The sequence below is a fragment of the Sciurus vulgaris genome (assembly GCF_902686455.1).
Source record: "Sciurus vulgaris genome assembly, chromosome: 8".
In the NCBI taxonomy this organism is placed as follows: domain Eukaryota; kingdom Metazoa; phylum Chordata; class Mammalia; order Rodentia; family Sciuridae; genus Sciurus; species Sciurus vulgaris.
In genome coordinates this window covers 84945625-84968843 of record NC_136468.1, presented here as the reverse complement: position 1 = coordinate 84968843, position 23219 = coordinate 84945625, and the positions used below count along the sequence as shown (strand labels likewise).

At 42.8% G+C, this 23219-nt stretch overlaps 1 protein-coding gene across 1 annotated transcript in view; it reads left to right on the top strand.

The window, feature by feature from the left end:
* The first annotated feature begins 4803 nt into the window (after nucleotides 1–4803).
* Nucleotides 4804–23219, top strand: part of IGF2BP3 (insulin like growth factor 2 mRNA binding protein 3) — a 141496-nt gene continuing 123080 nt past the window's right edge. The window contains 2 exon segments of the mRNA XM_079151135.1: nucleotides 4804–5291; nucleotides 6649–6709. Of these exon segments, the coding sequence (XP_079007261.1) occupies nucleotides 5117–5291; nucleotides 6649–6709 (236 nt within the window). The 5' untranslated portion in view covers nucleotides 4804–5116.

Here is a 23219-nt window from a genome sequence, read left to right as displayed (position 1 = left end):
AAACCAGAGTTCTGATCTTGTTAATTTATTTTTGAAAGGACCAATAGAAATATATTAAAATAAAACAAACCCACCAAAGGCATCAGTAACTAGAATACACCACTGTGGCTATCTACCTTTTAAGTTAATCAAATTAAACATGATTATTTCGTTTGTTTCGTGTTTTTCCAAGCCAAATTCATATTTATTTTTTCTCACCGTGTCCATCAAACGTCAGTAAAATTAGAATATTTCAGCTACAGAAATCGTTTATCCTTCAAGGTCGGCCTCAGCTTGACTGCTCTTAGGGCTGCTTTAACGAAAACGTGGTCTCGGCATAGTTGATTTTACCCGGAATTTTTCGTTTGCTTTTTTTGAGGGGTTGTTTGGTTTTGCTTAAAACAACCCTGCGGACCACAAAGGGGGTTAGAAAGGGAGGGGCAGAATGAGTCGATTTCTCTAGAAGCTCAGAAAAGCTCAGGCATCTGGAAACGTATTTGGTTGTAGTTTTAAATAAAAATAAGTGTAAATTCTAAGACGTTAGAAACGAAGATGTGTAACTCCAGCTGCTGAGCATGGCGCAAACCCAGGACCTCTGGGCGCTGGACGTTGGGGGAAGGGATGGGACTCTGCGGGCACCACGCGGTCAGCCCAAAGGGCGGGCTCCACACACGGACGCAGAACTATTTTCCACCCTTCCTAACAGTTACCTCCCTCCTTCTTCCTTGGGGGTTGGAGCTGGGGGCGAGCAGTTAAAGGGCAGGAAAAAATGAGCGCAAGAAAAAGGGAACCCAATCCGACCCCTCAATCACAACAAAACCATTGAGGGAGCAAAGGGTTATTTTCGCGCCACAAAAGATGGAAATCCAGGGGCGGCTCGGGGGCCAATGGGTGGAAACCAGCAAACGGCTCCGGAGGAGGCAGCCGACGATGATAGGCTCCTTCCCTCCACCAATCGGGTGAGAGGACCACCCCCCCTAGCCAGGGGCGGTGTCTCTCTCGACGCCGGTTGCTCAACTTGGTCTTGGAGAGTCGGCCCCGTGCAGCGTCGGAGCCCCGCCCAGGGGACGCTTTCGCGCGCCTGTCTGCAGCCGGCCCCGCCCCGCCCCAGGCGGAGACACTGGAATCTGCGAGGGCTTCTTGTTCTCTTTCTCCGTGGGTACCGAGCATCTCCGAGCACCGGGGAGCCCCTAGCATGTCTGAAACTGAGGCCGGAGGTGCGGAAGGGTCACCAGATGCACGCTGCCAATCGGATCCCGCGGCTCGCGCCGGGCGCGGGGAGAGCAAGGATCTCAGGTGGGGTTGTGCCGCGAGGGGAACCATAGAGGCTCCCCCGCGGCCCTCACGTCTAGCCCCGCCACGCGGCTCCGCGCGGAGGGACGCACCCCAAGGCGGAGCCAGAAGCGCGCTGTCCCACTGCAGGACCGGGGGTGGGCCGTCCAGTGGTTAAGGCCCTGTCAGGCGGCGGCGGTCCACGAAAAACCTTCCCCAATGTGAGCTGCAAGGATCCCGCCCTCTTTCTCCGGGCAGAGCCGGAGAAAATGGAAACAAAACCACCCCATCTCCTGGGCCCTTATTTTTATTTTTTTTAAATAAGTGATAGATTTTGGAGCGAAGGCAGAACCAGGTACCGCCAACCAAGTCACTGGCTTGAATAGATCAGAGTCCAGTAGACCTGTTTGAAAGACTATGTTAAATGCCTCCTGTGAGGCCCTGGAGACGCGGCGGGCATTGTGTGCCCACTCGCGTGAAGGTCGCACCGGGAACCGGGAGGGAGCAACAGGATCGCCCTCCCGCGCCTGCCCATCATTTCCCCCACAACCTGTGGATACAGCATCGGTAACCGACCTCCTATACATACCTTTTCTCCTGTAATGCACTGACCACAAGAAACATTTTTACTGTCCTAAGGTCAGCATATGAGGTGCAACTGTCCAAAGAGTAAATAGATGGGCGGGAGTCCTTTCTTCGTGAAATTAAAATTGATTAGAAGCCACAACTGTTTCAGATGAACTTGGAGTAGTCTATATTCAGTTAATTTGTGTGAGATTCATTAAGACAGTAAATTATGTCGACTTATATTCGTGCTTAAAATACCACCGAAGATATTTTTTGCACTCAAAGTGCCAGCAGAAAGCAGTTATCCATGATCTTTTACTCTGCCGCTGAATATATATTCCTCAAATACTTGGAAGATTATAAGTGGGTTATATCCCCCTCCCTTTTTGATGTCTGAGCTTTTATTACTCGTGTTTGTTTTTAAGGTCCTAGCCGGAGTATCCAGTTTGTTACAATAATACAGATTAAGTTCACTAGAGTCTCAGGAACACATTTGTTTTAAATTCCAGTTTTTAGATTTGTTTGATAGTGACAGATAAGCATGGGCTAGTATTTATGGAAAATAAACAATTTTCCCCATGGTTTACAAGTAGTTATTTCCTTAGGTTTTGGTTTTAATACGAACAAATACCGTCAACTATCCAGAAGCCCCCATTCCATCAACTTTGGAAACAAGCTGAATATAACAAACTGTTCTTATGAAAAAATTAAAAGAGTTAAATGATCAACAGATTGTGACATTTAAAGTGATGTTTAGAAAAGCAAATATGAATCAACATTTTTCCAAATAATTTTTATCACTTGCAACAGGTACTTAAAAATAAATTCATAATTTTATATTGACCTTTAGAATACCAAAGAAGTCACAAGCACACATTGTATTTTTCCTTCTTTAGAACCAAGTGTCTCTTTGGAAAAGCATGAAAATGAAAAATATGTAGGCTCTTTTAAAAGTTAAAGAAACTTCACCACTGAAATATTGTTTCCATATTAAGCTCAATAATACAGTTTTAAACACTGATACAAAACCACGTTCTTCCCATCTCAAAGTAAAAACATCTCATTAAAGGTAAATGAAAATATTGTGAAAGTGTGTTTACGTTTATAAAGTTGAATTTGCTTGGCAGGAAAGAAAAACCTGTTAGAACAGTGGCATTTAAAATGGATGATCAGACACCTTCGGTTACTTAACACAAAATTCTAAGTTCCTTTTAAAAGACAAAATATAAAGACCCTTTATATCCTGAAATAATTCCCATGTTTTAAAAACAATCTGCTATTCACCTTTTAATTGGAAAACACGCTTTTAAGTGCCACAGACGGTTTTGACTGACGCAAACTTTATCAATTGTCAATTACTGATGTTTCCAATAGAAGTCACAATTATTTCCTCTTCTCACAATTTTCTGCAATTAAGACTACCAAGTCATGAAAGATTGTTTCTATTTCCATACTAAATAGAATTTCACATTTTAAAAATTAGCACTTTATCTTTTTCACGAAATACTTGTTAAAAATATATCACAAGTATCTGGTACAAATGAAGGCTTTTGAGTGCAGTACACAACCATTAAACGACAGTGGGAGATTTCCACAAGAACCTCAGCACTGCCTGTTTCCGTATTCCTGGTGTCCAGTTCACATTTTGTTGGCCTTGGAAGGCTCCACCGGGCCCAGACCCTCCCCCACTCACCAACCATTGTACTCGTTACATACAGGAAAAATTATGAATGGTTCGCATGGTTAAATGCAGGCAGAAAGAGACTCCAGCAGTTTTTCAAAAGCGAATACCACCTAGGGGGAAAGGCAGAGCAGTCTTCCTGTTTAAGAGTCCCAAGTTCTCCAACTAAAATTATTTAAATGAAAGTACTCGCCTACCCAGACCCTCCCCCTCTAGAAACCACAGGAAGAGAGGGTTTCCCTTTAAGTACCGACTTTTCCCACTTTGACTTTGCTCCTCGGGCTGCCCAAACCCCCGAGGTCCCCATCCCCACGACAGAAACCTCCGCCCCTGCGCTCCCTTCCCCCACTGGTGGCCAAGCCCGTCCCCGGCCTCATTTATCCCCCTGAACCGAGCAGCCAATGGCAAACGCGAAGCCTAGAGCCACCGCGAGCTCAGGCGGAGGAGGTGTCGCCCAGACACCCGCCCAGGACGCCGCGGGCTCCCCTCCCCCACTACCCAGGCCCCCGGCTGCCCCACACCCCGGTGCCCGAGGCCGGAGGAGGGTGCAGAGGGTGCGGCACGTCTGCTCGCCTCTCCCGCCCCCACCCAGCCCACTCCCTAGCTGCGTTTCCGCCAGCCTTGTAAACGTGCTCGAGTCTTTGCCGGGGTTACACTCCTTGTCATCAAAGCCACCAGGCGAGTTCAAGATTGTGACTGTTCGGTTTTGTTGTTAATCACCTATTTTTAAAAAATCGAATGATTAAAACTACGGTACCTAGAGCTGAGGAATTGTCTAGTTAGCACCACTACTCTCCCTCGTTTAAAAAGAAAATCAGTATTCTAACCCTTCCTCCCTCCTCGGATCCGCCCTAACCAGATAACCCTTTCTAAACTCGGGTGGTGACAATCAGCTCCCCGCGCGGCACTCCCCTCTGCGCCCCGGCTGCGGCTGCTTTAGCATTTTTTCCTATTCCTCCTCCCCCTTCTCAGGGTCCCTCGCCCAATCTCGTTTCCCCTCCCCCTCTTCCTCTCGCTTGCTCTTTTTTTTTTTTTTTTTTTCCCTTTCCTCCGAAACCCACTCTAATTCAGGCGCTGGGATTCCTCACGTGAGACGTTGATTTGTAGTTAGAACACGTGGCTCATTCAAAAAGCCGGACACTCCGAGCGGATTTTTTCCGCCTCCTGAGCCTTCCTCCCTCCTCCCCGTCTCCCCTCCCTCCTGCCAGTCACCCTTCTGGGTTTTTTATGGGGAGGCGGCGCCTGCCTCTTGTAGTGTGATATTTTCACAGTCCTCTGGCCGATGCCAAAGGGGTTGGGGAGAAGAGACAAAAAGTAGTTTTTTCCCCTCCTCCTCCTTTCTCTTGCTAATCCCGCCTCCTCCTCAGAGTTAGGGAGACTCGTTCATGCGTTTGGGTTGTAGCTAGGCTTTTTCTTTTCTTTTTTTTTTTTAATACTTGGAAAAACAAGAGCCCTCGGATCTGATTTTTCGCTTCTCGTTCTTATGCTTGGTTCTTACTGTGTTTGTGTATTTTAAAGGCGAGAAGACGAGAACAAAACCCGCCGGATCCATCCATCACTGTGGGTGGTTTTAATTTTTCGTTTTTCTCATTTTTTAAAAAACGACCACTGTTAACAATGAACAAACTGTATATCGGAAACCTCAGCGAGAACGCCGCCCCTTCGGACCTAGAAAGTATCTTCAAGGACGCTAAAATCCCGGTGTCGGGTCCCTTCCTGGTGAAGACGGGCTACGCGTTCGTGGACTGCCCGGACGAGAGCTGGGCCCTCAAGGCCATCGAGGCGCTTTCAGGTGGGCCCCAGCCCGGGCGTCCGTCCGCCCCGGCCCTGCGCCGCCGGCCCAGGCGGGCCGGGCGTCTCCGCGGGGCCCCAGGCCCGGCCCGAGCGCGGAGCGGGGGTGAGGCCCGAGCGCTCTTGGGGGCCCGGGGCTTTCCTCTGCTTCAGGTCCAATTTTGGGTCCGCGACTCACCTCCCCGGGCCACGTTCGCCCGGCGAGGGCAGAAGCGCTGTCAAGACCGCCCCGGCGCGGACTGGAAGGCGCGCTCGCCCACCGCCCCGCCCGGGCCGGGCCCAGCGCGTGCTCCAGGCCCCGGGCCTCCGAGGCCGGGCGCAGACGCGCTCTTGTTTCTTCTTCCTTCGCGTTTTCCTCTGGACGTTATTTACAGCGTTGGCGTCTCTGTCCCCCGGCCTTGGAGAACAGAAAGTACCCTCGACCCGGCTGCCCGTGAGGCCACGCGGGCTGGTGCCTTGCACAGGCGGCCCAGCGCTTCCTCTCCACCCTGCCGGAGCGGAGCGAATGGGCCAGATTGCCGGGTTCCACTTCACCCCGTCGGACAAGCGAGGGGGCAGGTGGGCGGAGGCGGCCGCTTGTCTTCAGAAAGGGAGCTGCGGACACCGTGCTGCGCCTCTCGCCGCCCTCCCGGCTCCAGCGCCGGGCGACTGCGGCCTTTGGGGGTGACTGGGTGCACTCGACCCTGGGGACAGTGCGTGGCAGGGCTGCGGGCTGGGGCGGGACGCTCAAAGGAAAGCTGCAGTGGGGACCCTTTGGGAATCCTGTGCCTTTTGGCTTAATATCTCAGACTTGATGCGGACGCCTCGCCGCCGGTGGCGCCTCGTTCAGTTGACTGAGCTACATCTCTGGCTGTTCACTCTTTTTTCATCTTTTTGCTGTCCTCGACCCCTTTCTGCCACTCCTTACCCTCTCCAATCCCACCGCCAAGTGCTCCGGGCGGGCCTGGGTTTGAACACAGAGAAGGGCTGGGGCACCCGCCTCCCCCGAGTTTGTCCCGTGGGGAGTGTCCAGGAGGTGAGAGTAGTGGCCACCTCCCTTTTCCGGACCTTGTGGGGTTGGGTGACTCTTTGAGGTGGGCGGGAGAGGCGGGGGTCTAGAATGTTACCCAGATAGAGGGTCCAACAATGGATCTTCCTCCTCAACCATCTGTAAGTTTAAAACCCACACCCATCCTTAGGGGGTCAGTTTCCTATTTAGTGGCGCCTGACTACTGTCTTCAGTCCTGAGCCTCTTGCGGGCCGTGGGGTCCATTCCGGGTGTCTGGAGCCATTTGTGTGGCCGCTTAGTCTGTGCAGTTCTTTAGGTTAGGGAGAGCCCCCGAACCTGGCCGATGGTCTCACCTCTTGTATTTCCACAGGTAAAATGGAACTGCACGGGAAACCCATAGAAGTTGAACACTCGGTCCCCAAGAGGCAAAGGTGAGCTTGCTTATGTTCTCACCCAGTTTTTGGGAGGCAAGACAAAACACAGCTGAAAACAATTTGTTTTCCTTTTACACTTAGGGGGTTGCAGTGTGGCTTGGCCATTCTTGTCTTTTTTCCTCAGTTTAAGTTTATGGCAAGGCTATTTGTTGATAATTCTGGGAAGGAATAGAGGGTTTGTCTGTGGCCCTTGCTGCTGGTTTATTGTTATTGGTTGTAAAAAGTCTGTCAAGGAAGCTCTCACAGCTAATGTTCTCTGCAGAGCAGGTCAAGTTGCTAGGACAGGAAATCAGAGTCTCTAGGATCAGTCGTTGGGAATCTGCCAGATTTAGGAAGCTGTGGATGATCCCCACACCTACAGGTCTAGGATAGGTGAAGGCAGCTGCCCACTCCTGGTGTGGCAGCCCTGCCTTCTGTCTGGGGTTGGGACGCCATGGTGGGTGCTTCTGAGAGGAAAGGAATTTGTTTTTACCCTGTATGTTGGCCAGTGGGTGTTGGAACACGCGAGTGAACCTGGGCTTCTCCAGCGCAGAAGTGCCTTTCAATCACTCCAAAGTTATGCAGGTTTTTGCAAACACCGCCTTTGTCCATGCTCCCTGGCCCTTTGGTATGATTTCTTCGTACAAATAACTACCCAGAGATAGTGAAGACTGGAGGATTTGTGCTGTTTCAGCAGTGAGATTTCTCTTCTCCAAGAGCGTATGTAGTGTGTCACTTTACAAAATATTTGCAGACTCTTTTAGCCACTGAAATATTTTTAAAAATGGCTCCTTTCTCAAGTGCAGGTCTGTTCAGGGCTCTGTAATTCCAACTAAAAAGGAACTGGTCCCTCCTAGTGCCTCTGGGGTTGGCCTATGCCCTTCTGGGTTTTGCAAGGTGGGGTTAGGGTTACTGCCTTCTACCTTCCCCCATTCCCAACCTGTACCAAACAATAAGCTTGAAGTTAATTCAAACCAGGGCTGCATGTGTCTTGTTAAGTATTAGTGAGTGTGTGTGTATTCTGGGGAATCAGAAGGGTTAGCTTTGCAGAGATAGATGGCAGGGGGGCGGGGGGAAGGTATCTGCCTGTTTCTAGTTTGAACTTTTTTCCAGGCAAAGAATTTTCACGAATCTTGTTCAGTACTGATTTGGATTTTTGTGAATTTCTTTATGTGCTTAATTTGCATTAGGATAATTGGGGAGATAGTCAAGCAACCTGACTCAATTATAGTTGGAAATTTGGGTAGGGGTCATGTTGTGGTAGGATATACTTCTTTTAAAAAACCTTCTAAAATAATGTGTGCTGCAAAGTATCTAAATTGATCTTAGTTTCACAGGAATTGAAAAATTGAGGGAGAAGTCATATTCCCTCAAAAGAAAGTTTAAAGGTATCTGTGACTTGGTTACGTTGGGTAAAAAACTGTAAGCACACACTATAAATTCTAATTGGTTTCCTTTAGTCAGTGTGTTTTCTTCTTTTTTTTTTTTTTTTTTTCCTTTTTTTTCTTTCTTTGTTATGGGGATTGAACCCAGGTCCTCAAGCATGCTAGGCAAGCACTCTACCACTGAGTTCCTTTCCCAGCCCTTAGTTTTCATCAAATCTTGTATTAAAAATAGGTATATTGGGCTGGATTTGTGGCTTAGTGGTAAAGGGCTCACTTAGCACTGTGAGGCACTGGGTTTGATCCTCAGTCCCACATTAAATGAGTAAGTAAGTAAATAAGTAAATAAAATATTAAAAAATGCTCAGCCCCACATAAAAATAAATAAATAAAGGTTAAAAAATGCTCATTTAAAAAATAAAATAGGCAAATGATTTTATTTGAAGAACTGGCATTTTAACATTTGAAAGTTTCTGAATTTCTTGAGGTCAACTGTTCATTGACCTGCATGTAGCCTTATCCTCTGCTTTTCCTTTTCAATCTGACCTTAATTTCTCCCCAAGTGTAGGGAATTAAATTAGAAACATTGTCTGGTAACAACTGTTTTATTCTTAAAGGCTTTTGCTGCAGCCTAAAAATATGCTTAGTTACTTGTTACTTTATAATAAACACAAGTTCCTCTTTTGGAAAGCACAGAAGGCAAAATGTTACCAGTAGCAGCAAATATTTATTAGTGGAAGCTTCTTCAGTTTATTAACAAACTAGATTAAATTTTCAAGCTCATTTTTCACTAGCTTAAATGCTTAGAATTTCAAACGATAGTATTTTGCTAGCAAAGTAAACAGGACTGAGTACATTGGAGACTTACAAAAACTGATTTGAAAGAACAGTTGAGTACTGTAAATCCTTTGCTTGTGCTGAAATGTCTTAAAAGTAGAGCCTTCTTTCTCTGTCCTGAGAAATTTGCTGGAAATCTACATTCAATTTTGCTTTAACTGAACCTTGATGCTGTGATAGTTTTCCTTATCTGGACTGTTCCATCTGAGCAGGAAGAGGGCCAAGAAGACACCCTGGTGACCATGTGCCCAGTACCTATGTCTAGGTTAAGAGGTGGCAGTGGCGGGGTGGGGGGGAGTTGATAGCCAGTTGATTGCCTCAGATCAATCCTGTGAGCCTGCTGGATTTCCAGGTGGTGTTCTTTTTTCTTTTTTTGGTATTGGGAATTGAATCCAAGGGTACTTAATCATTGATCAACATCCCCAGCCCTTTTTATGTTTTATTTTGAGACAGGGTCTCGCTTAGTTGCTTAAGGCCTTGCTAAGTTGCTGAGGCTGACTTTGACTCTAGATCCTCCTGCCTCAGCCTCTTGAGCTGCTGGGATTACAGGTATACGCCATTGTGCCTGGCTCCAGGTGGTATTTTTAATGCTTAGAAGTCATTTCTTTCCATCCCATCATCATGTGAGCATCTGAAGCAGCCACGCCCCTTTGTGTAGCAATGACCTTTATACCTGCTTTGCAAGGCATGTTCGGAACCTGGTGCTGGAGAATGCTTATGGCAGCACTCTGAGATGGATGAATGGACTTGCACTGACTAAACAGGGGAGCAGGTCCAGGAGGTGATTGGATGCTTTCAAATTGGCCTAGCTGTGACTGCTAGCTAACACTGTTGGGCGGGAAAAGGGATATTGTTCAGTTTGATTCAGACCAAGCTTAGTTCCTGATTACCCAAGTCTCAAGGGAATGTGGAAGGAATGTGGCTTTTCTGCATTCAGATATCCTTCAGTTGGGGAAGATTATACAGAGCTTGAGGTCCTCCACATCCAAAATGAAGCGATTACATTGGGTTGCATTTTAGGTTACAAATTAAAAGATAAAGCATATGAAGGTTTGGTGACTTCTAGGTATAGGCTTAATGTTTTTTTTTTTTTTTTTTTCTTCTTGGAGGTAAAGGTGAGTGTGGAAATAGTTGTGATTTTGAAAGGTTATAGCTGACTTTGGTTGGAAGAGCCTCCTCTATCTTGTGGGCATTGTATGAACCCGTATGTGATTATATAAATAGCACTGATGTCCTTTTTTTGTTATGTTGTGGGCTGTCGGGCATGGGAGAGGGAATGACAAAGTTGCTGACACTGGGCATCTGACAGGATGGTGGTTTTTAGTTAAATTCCCATGACTTAAATTTCTAAAAAATTTTCAAATTTTTATAGTTTTTTTTTTTTTCCCCCATGGTACTGGTGATTGAACCCAGGGGTGCTCTGTCATTGAGCTATGTTCCCAATTATTTTTATTTTTATTTTGAAATAGGGTTTTGCTGATTTTCTGAGGCTGGCCTTAAACTTCAATATTCCTGCTTCAGCGTTCTGAGTAACTGGGATTACAGATCTGCTGCCACACCTGGCTAGAATTTAACTATTTTTGATCAAACATTCAAATTTAGCTGTTGGCCTTGATTTCCTAATCAAGCCATGTAGCAGGAAACACATTTAAATAGAGAAAACAGCAGAATATTATAGCTAACATTTTTTCCAAGAAGAATCCTTTAAACTCAAATTCTTTTTTTTTTTTTGGGTGGTGGGGATTCAAATTCTTAAAAAGAAATAAAGTGAACAACTTTTATATGGAATTACTGTTTAAGCATTAATTGGATAGAGCATTCTAAAATCAGGGTTTTAAATGCATTTTACTTTAAGTCGCTATTTAGAAGCTAGTGGTTTTTTTTTTTTTTTTTTTTTTTTTTGGCAGTGCTGGGGATCGAACCCAGGTCCTCGTGCTTGACAGGCAAGCACTCTACCAACTGAGCTATCTCCCCAGCCCTTGCATTTTAATAAGTATAGAATAGGGTGGTGCCATGACCACCAATGTGCCCATTAGCCAGGGTATATAAACCCTCACTGTGGGGCCAAATTCAGAGTCTTAGGATATCACAAACTGATATATTTTTTTTGTACCAGGGATTGGACTGGGATATTCAACCACATCCACAGCATTTTTTAATTTTTAATTTTGATACAGGGTCTTGCTAAATTATTCGGGCCTTGTGTGTGTCAAGGTGCCTAGCACAGCTAATTTTAATATGGAATTTTTAAACACAGCTATGCATAGTAGTACTACTTCTTATAGCATGGTATAGGTGAGGCCCTTCTCACACATGCAGATACTTGAGGTTTATTTTTAATTTTTTGGTATGGGGAGGGGGGGCACTTGACCAGTGAGCCACACCCCCAGCTCCTCAGCTCTATTTTGTACTTTAGAGACAGGGTCTCACTGAGTTGCTTTGCGCTTTGCTTTTGCTGAGGCTGGCTTTTGTTCCTCCAGCCTCAGCCTCCAGAGATGCTGGGATTACAGGCATGTGCCACTGTATCTGGAAGTTATACTTGAGGTTTTGATTATTAGGAATTATAAGAAAAGGTGTCTGTGGAGTGCCCATCTTAAGATCAGCAATGTGTGACTGTAGCTGGAGGGATTTTTCTTGTTTCAATATTTTCTCAGTGCAGTTTGAAAAAAAAGTTTTTTCTTTAGTACTAGGGATTAAACGGGGGAGGCACTTCACCACTGATGAATACCCCTGACGCGTATTTTTATTTATTTATTTATTTATTTATTTAGAGACAGGGTCTTGCTAAGTTGCTGAGGTTGGCCTCAAACTTGGTGTTCTTCCTGAGCCTCCCAAGTCACTGAGTCTACACCTGCTTTACAAGCCTCTCCCCACTGAAGATCAAACTCTCACAGGCTAGACAGGTGCTCTACCACCAAGCCACATCCCGAGTTCTGAAAGATTTGTTACTCTGGCCTTAATAGAATGTTTAGAAACTAAATGTTGATAAGTAGCTTCTACCGTGTGGCCATCCATAGTGAACCAGAGAAAGATGTAGAAATACGATGGGTGCCCCTGGAGCCAGTGGGAGTTGAGAATCTTGGCTTCTGTTTTTGGGTTTTCTTTTGATTTGTTTGATCACTGACTGTCGTACTCCGTTCAGGCCAAATACCGTTATAATAAGCTACAAGGGGGCATGTTTTGTTCTGGGGTTTTGCCACTCTGCTTGAAATAAATGGGTTATCAGCTAAGGCTCAAAAATATCTTGGAATTGGAGATCTGAGATTTTCCCTCCAAGGAGCTTGACTTGAATTTTTCTGTAGTGTGGTAGCTCAGTTGCTTTTGCTTATGTACCTCTTTCAGTCAGCAAGTGGGAAATTATCTTTGCCATGCTTTGAGATCCTTTTATGAGCAGTACCATGGCAGTTGTGTTGTTTTATAGTAAAGTGAAGCTGTTGAACCACTTTTATCTATTTGAGGTGACTCCATTATAATTGTCCTTAGCTGCATTCAGGCAGCAGCGTTTCCAGAAGTAACTAATTTTTGAAAGGTATGAATTATCCATTCAGTAACTCTGGCAGTTGGTTTGGTCTAGGAGGAAGGAGAGGCGGAAAGATGGTTAGTTGTTCTATTCTTAGCTGAGTTTCCTTTATCGACTGTTGCCTCTGATTCAAGCTTTCAGAGTCATAAGACAGGAGGTGGCAGTGTGGTAGCGGTGACCAGGGGAGAGGACTGGCATTCTTAGACTCTCTGCCCCATAAATCTGATGTTTACAAATTGGCTTGGACTGCCAGGATTTTGCTTAAAGGCTGGCAGCAAGCGTGTTTGAGTGGTCCATTAAAATCAAGAGTGTAATTTATCATGATCTGAAGTTGCATTTTGGCAAGTGTTCAGTATTGGTAAATAGTTATAAATATTAACATAGTGTGTGAATTTTATTGCCCTGAAGGGGAATGCATAGTACATCAATTGTACGTATTTTAGAGAATTATCCTGAGACCATTTAACTTGATTAGGAAATGGTTTGAAATTATCACAGAAGTAGTCTAAGAAAAATCCAATGGAAGTGTAAATGAAAAGAGGCCCAAGATCTTAGAAATATTGGGTATTATCAAATAGTTCTCTAGGAAGCATATTCTTTTGCGATCATGGTATTTTAGTTATGTATTACTGCATAACAAATCACTCCAAAACTTAGTGACTCAAGAGAACAACTTAATCTTCGTCATGGTCTTCATGATGTGGGTCTGTTAGGTCCTTGGTTCTGTTCCACATGGTGTCATTTTGGGTCATTTACTAAGAAGGCTTCACTCACATAACTGGTGCATTGGGCTTCTCCTTTGATCTTTCTCCACATGGTATCTCATCATTCAGTAGTAGCCTGAGCAGTTTTAAAAAAGCACGTGACCAGCTTCTCCAAGTGAAACCAGAAACTGCTTATGCACTATAAGAAATATCATAAAGAAAATACCTTATTCTCTTAAAGATAGACCTAGCTGGGCCTGGTGGTACATGCCTATAATCCCAGTGGCTCAGAAAGCTGAGGCAGGAGGATCATGAGTTTAAAGCCAGCCTTAGCAATTTAGCAAGACCCTGTCTCAAAATAAAATATTAAAAGGGCTGGGGATGTGGCTCAGTGGTTGAGCACAGCTGGGTTCAACCCTTGGCACTAAAATAACAACAAACAAAACCAAAAGAATTTAGAAAGAGACTATTTCTGGATGGTAGAGTGTCATGCCTGGACTCAGGGAGAAATGATGGTAGCCATTTCTTTTTTCTTTTTTGGATAGTACTGGGAATTGAACCTAGGGGTGCTCTGCCACTGAGTTACATCCCTAGCCCTTTTTAGTTTTTGAGAGAGGCTCTTGCCAAGTTGTCCATGCCAGCCTCTGACTTGGAATCCTCCTCCCTCAACCTCCTGAGTTGCTAGGATTAGAGACAGGTAAATGCCTCCATGCACCGCAGTATTGGCCACCTTTAGAATATCTTCCACAAATTGGTGAAGGAGGTGATTAGTGGCTTCAAAATGCTTGGAACAGGGTTGGGGATGTAGCTCAGGGGTAGAGCACTCACCTAGCATGAGCAAGGCCCTGAGTTCTATCCCTACTGCAAAAACAATCACCAAAACCAAAAAATACCTAAAAGCTAAACAATACCCCCCCCCCCAAAAAAAAAAAGAATATCTTTGAAACAAAATATCTAAAAACTTCATTGGAAATGAGGAGACAGCCCCCAATGTAATACTTTGGGAAGAAGGTGTTAGCTATGGAGTAATCTAAGGAACAACCAACAGAATTTGCTGATGTATTAGATGAGAGGTTTGAGAAGAGTTAAAAATGAAAAGACTTTTTTGTCGAACAGCAACTGTGTGGAAGGAAAATAGATCCATTTTCCAAAATGGAAAATACTGGGGGAGGAGCAGATATGGGCATTTGTTTCTAATACTTACTAGACATTCAAATGAGAAGTTGGGTAGATACTTGGGTAGATCTTCAGTCTGGAACCCAAGAGAAGGTAGGAAGCCCCAGTGAAAATTAGGATCGTCATTAGCTTATATTTCAAACCATGAAGTCATTAGACAGGATAGATCACCAAGGGACTGAACCTGAGGCTCTGGAAGGAAGGAGAGGCCAGAAAAGCAGGTAGAGGAAAGCTAACAGTGACCTGCTTTTACAAGTGAAGAAAGCCCGTGGAGAAGGAGGCATAATCAACTGTGTAGGGTACCTCTTCAGTGGTTTAGATCGATGATAAGTGAAGGGGGGTGGTGTTAAACCTCAGCTTCTGGCTCTGCTTTAAATAGATGGAGTTGTGGATTTTGAAGCAACCTGGAATGTAGTCTTTCCAGAATTCATTTATTAGTATCTTGGTTAATTTTCTTAATTTCCAGAGAGACATATAAGCTTATTCTGTGTATAATGTGTTAGAGATTTGAAAAATCTCCTACATTTAGTAGATCCTCTTGCTCAATGAATAATACTTGTTTGAAATAAATGGGTTATTCCATTGTTGTTCGACTATTGACTTACTACTCTCCGGAATAATTCAAAATTTCTTGTGGCTTTGAGCTAACTTTCTTATGGATAAGTCATTTTGCTTTTTATTAACATACATTTGGGAATTTTCTGAAGCTATCTTAGGTTCTAAAACAGTAGCGATTAAGTCTAGTAATTCTGTTTAGTGGGCTGAATACATAGTGATTTGACAAGCAGAGGTTGAAACTATTGGCCAGAACATTTTATGGATATTATGGTCTAGTTTAAAATAACTTAAACACTTAATATATGTCAGCATATATTAAGCATTCCTTTCATTTTATTCATAGAACTGTTGCTATAAGAAATATCTTTTGGAAGTACCTAAATTCCCTCAGGGTTTTTTAAAAAATATTTTGTTTTAGTTGTAGGTGGACAACAATATCTTTTTTATTTTTATTTTTATGTGGTGTCGAGGATCGAACCCAGGGCCTCACGTAAGCTGGGCGAGTGCTCTACCACTGAGCCACAACCCCAGCCCTCCCTCAGTTTTACGTGTTTAAAAATCTGGTTCTTGGTAAAAGAGCACGCTTCTGAAATTACTTGTCTTTAGTGGTCACAGTAGTTGCCCAAACTAGGTGGTATGTTAGTTAGATCAGTTGGTTTTGAGACAGAAGATGGAGCCTGACTACCTCCTTTCAAGACTTTTTTGTTTATACAAGTCCTTTGATCCATAAAGTACTACTTTCAGAATGTGTTAAACAGCTGATACTTTCACAAAGGGAAAACTAATAAAAATGAAATACATGATAGATTCTTATTAGTTGCTTTACCAAAGACCTCCATAAAGTCCTGGGAGAGGTGACCTACCTGAAGCCCTGCCAGTCAGTCAGTGGAACCGTTTTCTCAGCCCTGCAACTCTGCCCTGCCTGCCTTCATTCCTTCTATTTAAGTTGTCCAAATCCTTAAAGTAGCTTACACAGCAGCCGATCCTGTTTGCAATGGCAAGTCAGAGCAGAAATATCCTTCTTTGCCTTCTCTGAAGTATAGAAATCTTGTTTGCCTTCTTTGAAGCATTGGTTTGTTGTCTTTCTTCAGGAAAAAGACAGTAGAGTTGGTCTAGAATAGGGGATTATAGAATAAAAACATTTACATCCTGTTTTAGGACAGAAAATAAGACTTCTTTTGGCTTTAATGTATTTTCTTAGCAGCTTCATGTTACTATAAACTGCAGAGAAGAGTGAGGGGGGCCTAAGGAGATGTGAGAGGACAGAGGCCACAGAGAGGGAGATGCAATGGCTTTGGTGGTTGTGACTAATGGGGATGTGTCTTTAGATTGCAAAAGAGGTAGAGTGTCTGGAGTGGAGTCCATGGTGTGTGTTTGTCCCAGTTTGTTATCAAGTCTGGTAGGACCCTGTTTGCAGAAGGAAGTGTCATTGACTCAGTTTCGTTGCAGATTAGAAGAGAAGGGGGAGTATGTTCTGAAACCTCTTGATGAGAGCCTTGCTGCTTACCTTCTGTGTCCGTTTTGAATGGAAGGGTATAGTTTGAAGAATGTAGGATATGAGGTCTTAGATCTGGATTTAACTCCTGTCTCCACTTACTAAGTGCAGGATAATGTGTAAGGATGAGGAAATGGAGGTTCAAAAGGTTATGGAAGTGACCCTTCATAGGATCCAGTAGGACTAGGTATGTGAACCATTAATACAGTACCACCCAGTAGTCACTCCCATGGCAGTTGTGTATTATTTCCCTTACATTTCAGATGTGAAAGTTGGATTAATGTGGAATTGGTGGTGAAAACAGAAATATGGAGATCTTTGCTCTGTTTTGTAATGTGGACTCATTTAAGTAGAAATTTGTGGAGCCTGTCATGGTGGCACACACCTGTAATCCTAGGGTTTTGGGAGGCTAAGGCCAGATCCCATGTTCAAGGCCAGTCTCAGCAAGATCCTGGCTCAAAAGGGTTGACAGGCTGGGGATATAGCTCAGTTGGTAGAGTGCCTTGCAAGCACAAGGCCCTGGGTTCAATCCCCAGCACCACAAAAAAAAAGGGGGGGTGGTTGGCAATGTAGTTCATTGAACCCTTGGGTTCAGTCCCCGGTACTGTCCCCCCAAATCACACACCAAGGTTGAAATTCGTGGGTGGTGGTGTTTTTGTTTCTGTTTACAATAATCATGCATTACTTTTTTCTTACTATATAACCTAGATACAATACAGTACATTTGTGAAGTTTTACATATGTGTGCTTTCAAATCAATTGAAAACAAAGTAAAATGTGAAAAATTCTTGTTTTTCAAATCTCTCTCTACATGTACTTCTCAGGGCCTACCACTGGTTACTTGGGATATTGTTTTTCAGAAATTCTTCTATGCATTATGCATGTATCCACAAACTTTTTTGGGGGGAAGGGGGTGGATACTGGGGACTGAACTGGCATTGAACCTAGAGGTGCTTTACCACTGAGCTACATCCCCTGCCCCTTTTTAAAATTTTGAGATAGGGTCTTGCTAAGTTGCTGAGGTTGGCCTTGAACAAACATTTTTGAATATAACAAATCATATTGTTAATAATTTTTTTTTTTTAGTAATTTTTGTTAACTAATGTATCTCAAAAAATCCTCAGATTGGCAATTCTCTGTTCTTTGTCTAATAGCTTCATTTGTTCAGCATCAATGTGTAGTAATTTAATCTTTTCATAGTAACTCCCTTTAAACATGCTTACATGTGTATCATTGGACTCCTTTTGGGAATTTTTTTTCCTGTGGTGCTAGGAATTAAACACAGGGCATTGCGTGTTAGGCAAGTGTTCTACCACTGTGTTGTATCTTTAGCTCACAAATTTTTGTAATTTCTTGAACTGGGAATTGTTTTGTCAAAAGATATGAACATTTAAATTTAAAACCACTAAAAAAAAACCTATTAAATTTCTTAGGTTGATGTGGGTGGTTATAATTTGACAACAAAGCTTCTTACAATGAAGTGTGTAGGGAGAGTTTTAGAACTGTCTTTTTGAGCATGGAGGCTTCTGTGGTTCTAGGAACAACCTTACCCTGCTACTGAGAATGTTGTGCTAACTCTGAGGCTGTCCCATTTCACTTATGCCCTCCTATATGTAAAAATGAAATAAAAACTGCTGGGCACAGTGATGTATGTAATCACGGCAGTTCATGAGACTGAAGTAGGAGGATTCCAAGTCAAAGGCCAGCCTGGGCAACTTAGACCTTCTCTCAAAATAAAAGTTTAAGCTGAGAGCAGTGGCACAAGCCTGTAATCCCAGCAGCTTGGGAGGCTGAGGCAGGAGGATCACAAGTTCAAAGTTAGCTTCAGCAAAAGCAAGGCACTACGCAACTCAGTGAGACTCTGTCTCTAAATAAAACACAAAATAGGACTGGGGATGTGCTCAGTGGTTGAGTGCCCCCGAGGTCAATCCCCAGTACCTGCCCCCGCCCCGCACCAAAAAAATACTCAGAAAAGGATCCGGGGATGTGATATAGAGCACCTGTGTTCAATCCCAAGTACTGGGGGTTGAGGAAAAATCAGTTTTGCATTTACCCACATTTTCTTTGAGTTAAATGTGGGTGAAATTTTTAATTTCTGTATTTGTTGTGTGCCAGGTTATCTATTTCTGTATTTTTTCAAATTTCAGAAGTGAATTTATTATTTATGGCTTAAGCAGATAGAACACCTGTGCTCAGTTTATTCCATTCTAGGTTCAGGGGTAAGACAATAAGACCCTGCCCTGAAGTAGAGTATAGTTGCTTTCACTTTGTTCTGGTTGAATGCCTGGATGATGTTATTTTTATGTTCAATAGTATCAGTGGCTTGCTATGATAGTGATCCTAAAGGTAGGTTAAATTCTCTGCAAGTAAAGTTAAGTTTTAACTATGTCAGAGTCTATGGGGTATGTCCCAGAAACACAGAAAGGGTATTAGGCTTAGCCTGGGTGTTGGTAACACCCAGACAACTGGGGATAGATTCAGAGAGGGAGGTTAAGTCAAGCAGAGGCTAGCCCACCAGTGAGGATGGGAGAGGCAGAAGGGACAGCAGGAGCATATGAGTGTGAAATGTCCTGGGGTGTGTGGGAGAACTACAAGCTGTTTGGGATTAAAGAGGCACAGGTGTGAGGCAGGAGGAGTTTGAGGCTGAGCCTAGAAGGGGTTGCTGGAGGAGGCTGCAGACCTAGGACGGCGACAGTGCTAGTCTTATTCTTCCTGTGTTTAACTTAGGGGCTCCACCAGTTTAGTTAATGCCAGTTTGCAGATGGTTATTTGGGATTATTGTGGACAACTTGATGCCTGGGTTAATTATCAGCTCTGTTCACCAGAGAGTCTGTTGAACTGCTTTTCTCCCCAGAGCTTCTTGGAAATGACTCTGCCACAGAGCAATTCAGAGCTGTTCTTATAAGGGTTACCCTCTCGCAAGATAATTATGGTAAATTATGATACGGCCAACTTGTAATAAGGTTGACTGAACTCTTGTTATGATTAGTGATGGCAAGACAGTTATCAGTAGTGATGATTAAAACTCCTGCAATTATTAATTATTATTATTATTCTTTTGTAAGGTACTGGGATTCAAACCTAGGGGCATGTTACCATTGAGTTACATTCTTAGTAATTCCTAGTCTTTATTTTTTATTTTGAGACAGGGTCTTGCTAATTTGCTGAGACTGGCCTTGAACTTGTGTTCCTCCTGACTCGGTCTCCATGGTGCCTGGCTATTAGATTTTTTTTGTTAAAATTTTTTTTAGTCGTTGATGGACCTTTATTTTATTTATTTTTATGTGGTGCTGAGAATCAAACCCAGTGCCTCACCCATGCCAGGCAACCACTCTGCCACTGACCCACAATTCCAGCCCCGGATTTTTATTAAAGGCATCCAAAATGATATAATGAACCTTTAGAGAAAAAATGACTGACACTTTTATGTGCATGAACTATTAACTGAGTGAAGTTAGGGACAGCAATATAAAGCACAATAGTCGGCAGGGCCAACTCTTGCTTACATCCACACAGACCTCTGTTGGAATCATCGCTTAGGCAAACTGATTAAACTTTCAGTTTTGTTTTGTTTTTAATCTGCAAATGGGAGTAATAGAACATGTTGCATGGGGTTGTTGGCAATTAAATGATGATACCTTTCAAGGACTTCTTGGATCATCTGATACCTAAGTAGTTTTAGCTTGGTAATGTTTGTGCACTTATCATTTAGCAATGAAGAATAAGGAATGGATGTTGATTCCTACATAATTCCATGGTTTATGTCTCTTTTGTGCAGATATATAGAAACATTTCATTTTTCTTCGTAGAATATGGATTATGCTCTGTGAATAAGTTAAGAATTTGTGCTTCATATCTACATCCGTAGGTCTTTGGATCCTAAAGTCTGCTTAATTGTGAAATAGTCTTAAAAGAGCTTGTACTTAAAAAAAAAATTTGGAGGTGAACAACTGCTAATTTTATAGAGGTAGACACAGTACAAAAATGGACAAAGAACAAGAAGTAGTTCAGAGAAGAATATCTGAAAAGCCAGTCTGCATAGGAGAAAAGATACCCAGTCTTAGTAGTTATTAGGAAAAGGCCAATTATAATGACATTTTTTGCCTCTCAGGTTAGGGGAAATGAGTAAGATGGATAACATCTGGTGTTGGCAAAAAAGTGGAGTAATGGGTACTCAGACAGAACAAGTTGGCAGGGTGCTTTGCATGCATGCCATTTGGCAGTACAGGTTGAGTGTCCCTCATCCGAAATGCTTGGGACAAGAGGTATTTCAGATTGTTATTGTTTATTTTGGAATATCTGCAGAGACTTTACTTGTTGAGTATCTTTAATCTGAATATTTGAAATGCTCCAAAATCTCAACCTTGTTTTTTTAAATTAAAAAAAAATATATATTTTAATTGTTAATGTACACAATACCTTTATTTTTATTTATTTTTATGCAATGCTGAGGAATAAACCCAGTGCCTCACACATGCTAGGTGAGTGCTCTACCACTGAGCTACAGTTCCAACCCTCCAACCTTCTTGAGTTGCCACATCATCCTTCAAGGGATTGCGTTTTGTATTTCAGATTTTAGGGTTAGGGATACTTAACGTTTGTCAGATTTCACAGTGTGAATACCTTTGAAATGTCATGGAAATTAGCCCAGTCCTCAGGCTCTGTGTGATGCATAGGTATAGTTTCAATCAGCAATATTGTACGAAAAACTTCAAATCCTCAAGAATTTAGTTAATGAAGGTCTCTGCTAGGGCTTGGGGATAGCTCTGGTAGAGTGCTTGCCCAACAAGTGTGAGGTCCTGGGTTTGATCCCTAGCTCTGCCAAAACCAAAAAGGTCTCTGGGAAGGAATCCATGAACTCAGAATTTTTAGGTTTTATTATATTATACATCTTTTTTTTTTTTTTGCGGTGCTGAGGATCGAACCCAGGGCCTTGTGCTTGCAAGGCAAACACTCTACCAACTGAGCTATCTCCTCAGCCCTATACATCATATTTTAACAGGTATAAAACAGATAATCTGGAACTAGTATTATTTCTATTTTTTTCAAGCAAAGAGAAAACCTGGCTTTAATTTTTGACTCTCTAGGACATTTTGCAGTTGCCTTTTTTTGAGCTTAGAAGGCAGATTTCTATTTAAAAAAAAAAAAAAAGAACAATAGGTACCTTTCTCTTCTTTGCTTTTTGTTGAAAATGTTTTGAAATAATATTAAACAATTTATAATTTATAACTTTTAGGTATGCTTAAGATTTTTTTTTTTTTTTTTTTGTACTGGTATTGAACTTGGGGGCCATGCACATGGTAGGCAAGTGCTCCATCACTGAGCCACATCTCCAGCCCTGTCAAACATTTATTTTCTACCAGTGTCGATTGTGGTATTTTAATATAGAAAAATACTTGCAAAAAGTCTTCAGTGTTTTCAGTACTCCTTAATAGTTAAAAATTGGAAATAACCTAAATGGCCATCAAAAGAAAATGTTCCATATTCTAACTAAATATACTGTGATATATTTTATAGCAGTTATGAAGAAGGGTGTAGATTTATATCAGCTGACAAGAGAAACTAAAAGCAAATTATGGAACAGTTCTGTTTTTTTATTTTTATTGTAAACAAATGGGATACATGTTGTTTCTCTGAACATGAAGTTAAGGTATACCATTTGGGGAACAGTTCTTAAAAGACAGATATTTGGCTGTGTAATCTCAGTGGCTCTGGAGGATGAGGCAGGAGGATCACAAGTTCAAAGCCAGCCTCAGCAATTTAGCAAGGCACTTAGCAACTCAGTGAGACACCCTGTCTCTTAAAGAAAACATAAAATAATAGGTCTGGGGTTTTAACTCAGTGGTAGAGTGCTTGCTCAGCACATGTGAGGCACTGGGTTCAATCCACAGTACCACATAAAAATAAAGAAGTATTAAAAGGGCTGGGGATGTGCCTTAGCAGTAAGCACCCAAGTTCAATCTCTGGTACCAAATAATAATAATAATGATAATAATAATAATAATATATAAAATGAAAGATATTTGAGAGAAAACTTATTTTTGGGGGGGAGGGGAACTGGGGATTGAACCCAGGGACACTTTGCCACTCAGCTACATAGCCAGCATTTTAAATTTTTATTTTGAAACAGTCTGAGTTGCCCAGGCTGACCTTGAACTTGCTTTTTGATTCTCCTGCCTCAGTCTTCTGAGTAGCTGGGATTCAGATGTGTGCCACTGTGCCCAAATAGAAGGAACTTTTATATACACATGTCTGTGTAAAAGCATAGGAAAAGATCTGGAAAGTTAACCACCAAACAGAGTGATCATTTCTGAGGAGGAGAGAGGCTGGTGGAAGGACTTCTGTTTTATTCTTTATTCTTGTGGTTCTAAAACTTTGGAGTTTCCATTCCTTTACATTTAAAACCCAAGGATACCAAACTAGGCATGGTGCCTATCATCCTAGCTATTCTGGAGGCTGAGGAAAAAGGATTGTGTGGTCAAGGCCAGCCTGGGCAACCTAGGGAGACAACTCAAGAACACCCAAGGAGCTTTTGTTTTTGTTTTTTTGCAGTAGCAAGGATTAAACTGATGGGTGCTTTACCACTGAGCTACATTCCCAGCCCTTTTTTTATTTTTGAGACACAGTCTCTCTAGGATGCTGAGTCTGGCCTTGATCTTGTGTTGTTCTTAATTCAGCCTCCTGATTCATGGGGATTACAGGTGAATGTGAACACTCCCAGCTTTTTATTTTATTTTTTTAAGTTCATTTTATTTCAGTAATGTATTTTTAAAATTTACTTTTAATTTATTTGGAGGTGCCGATGATTGAACTAATAGCCTCACACGTGGCAAATAAGCACTCTACCACTGATTTA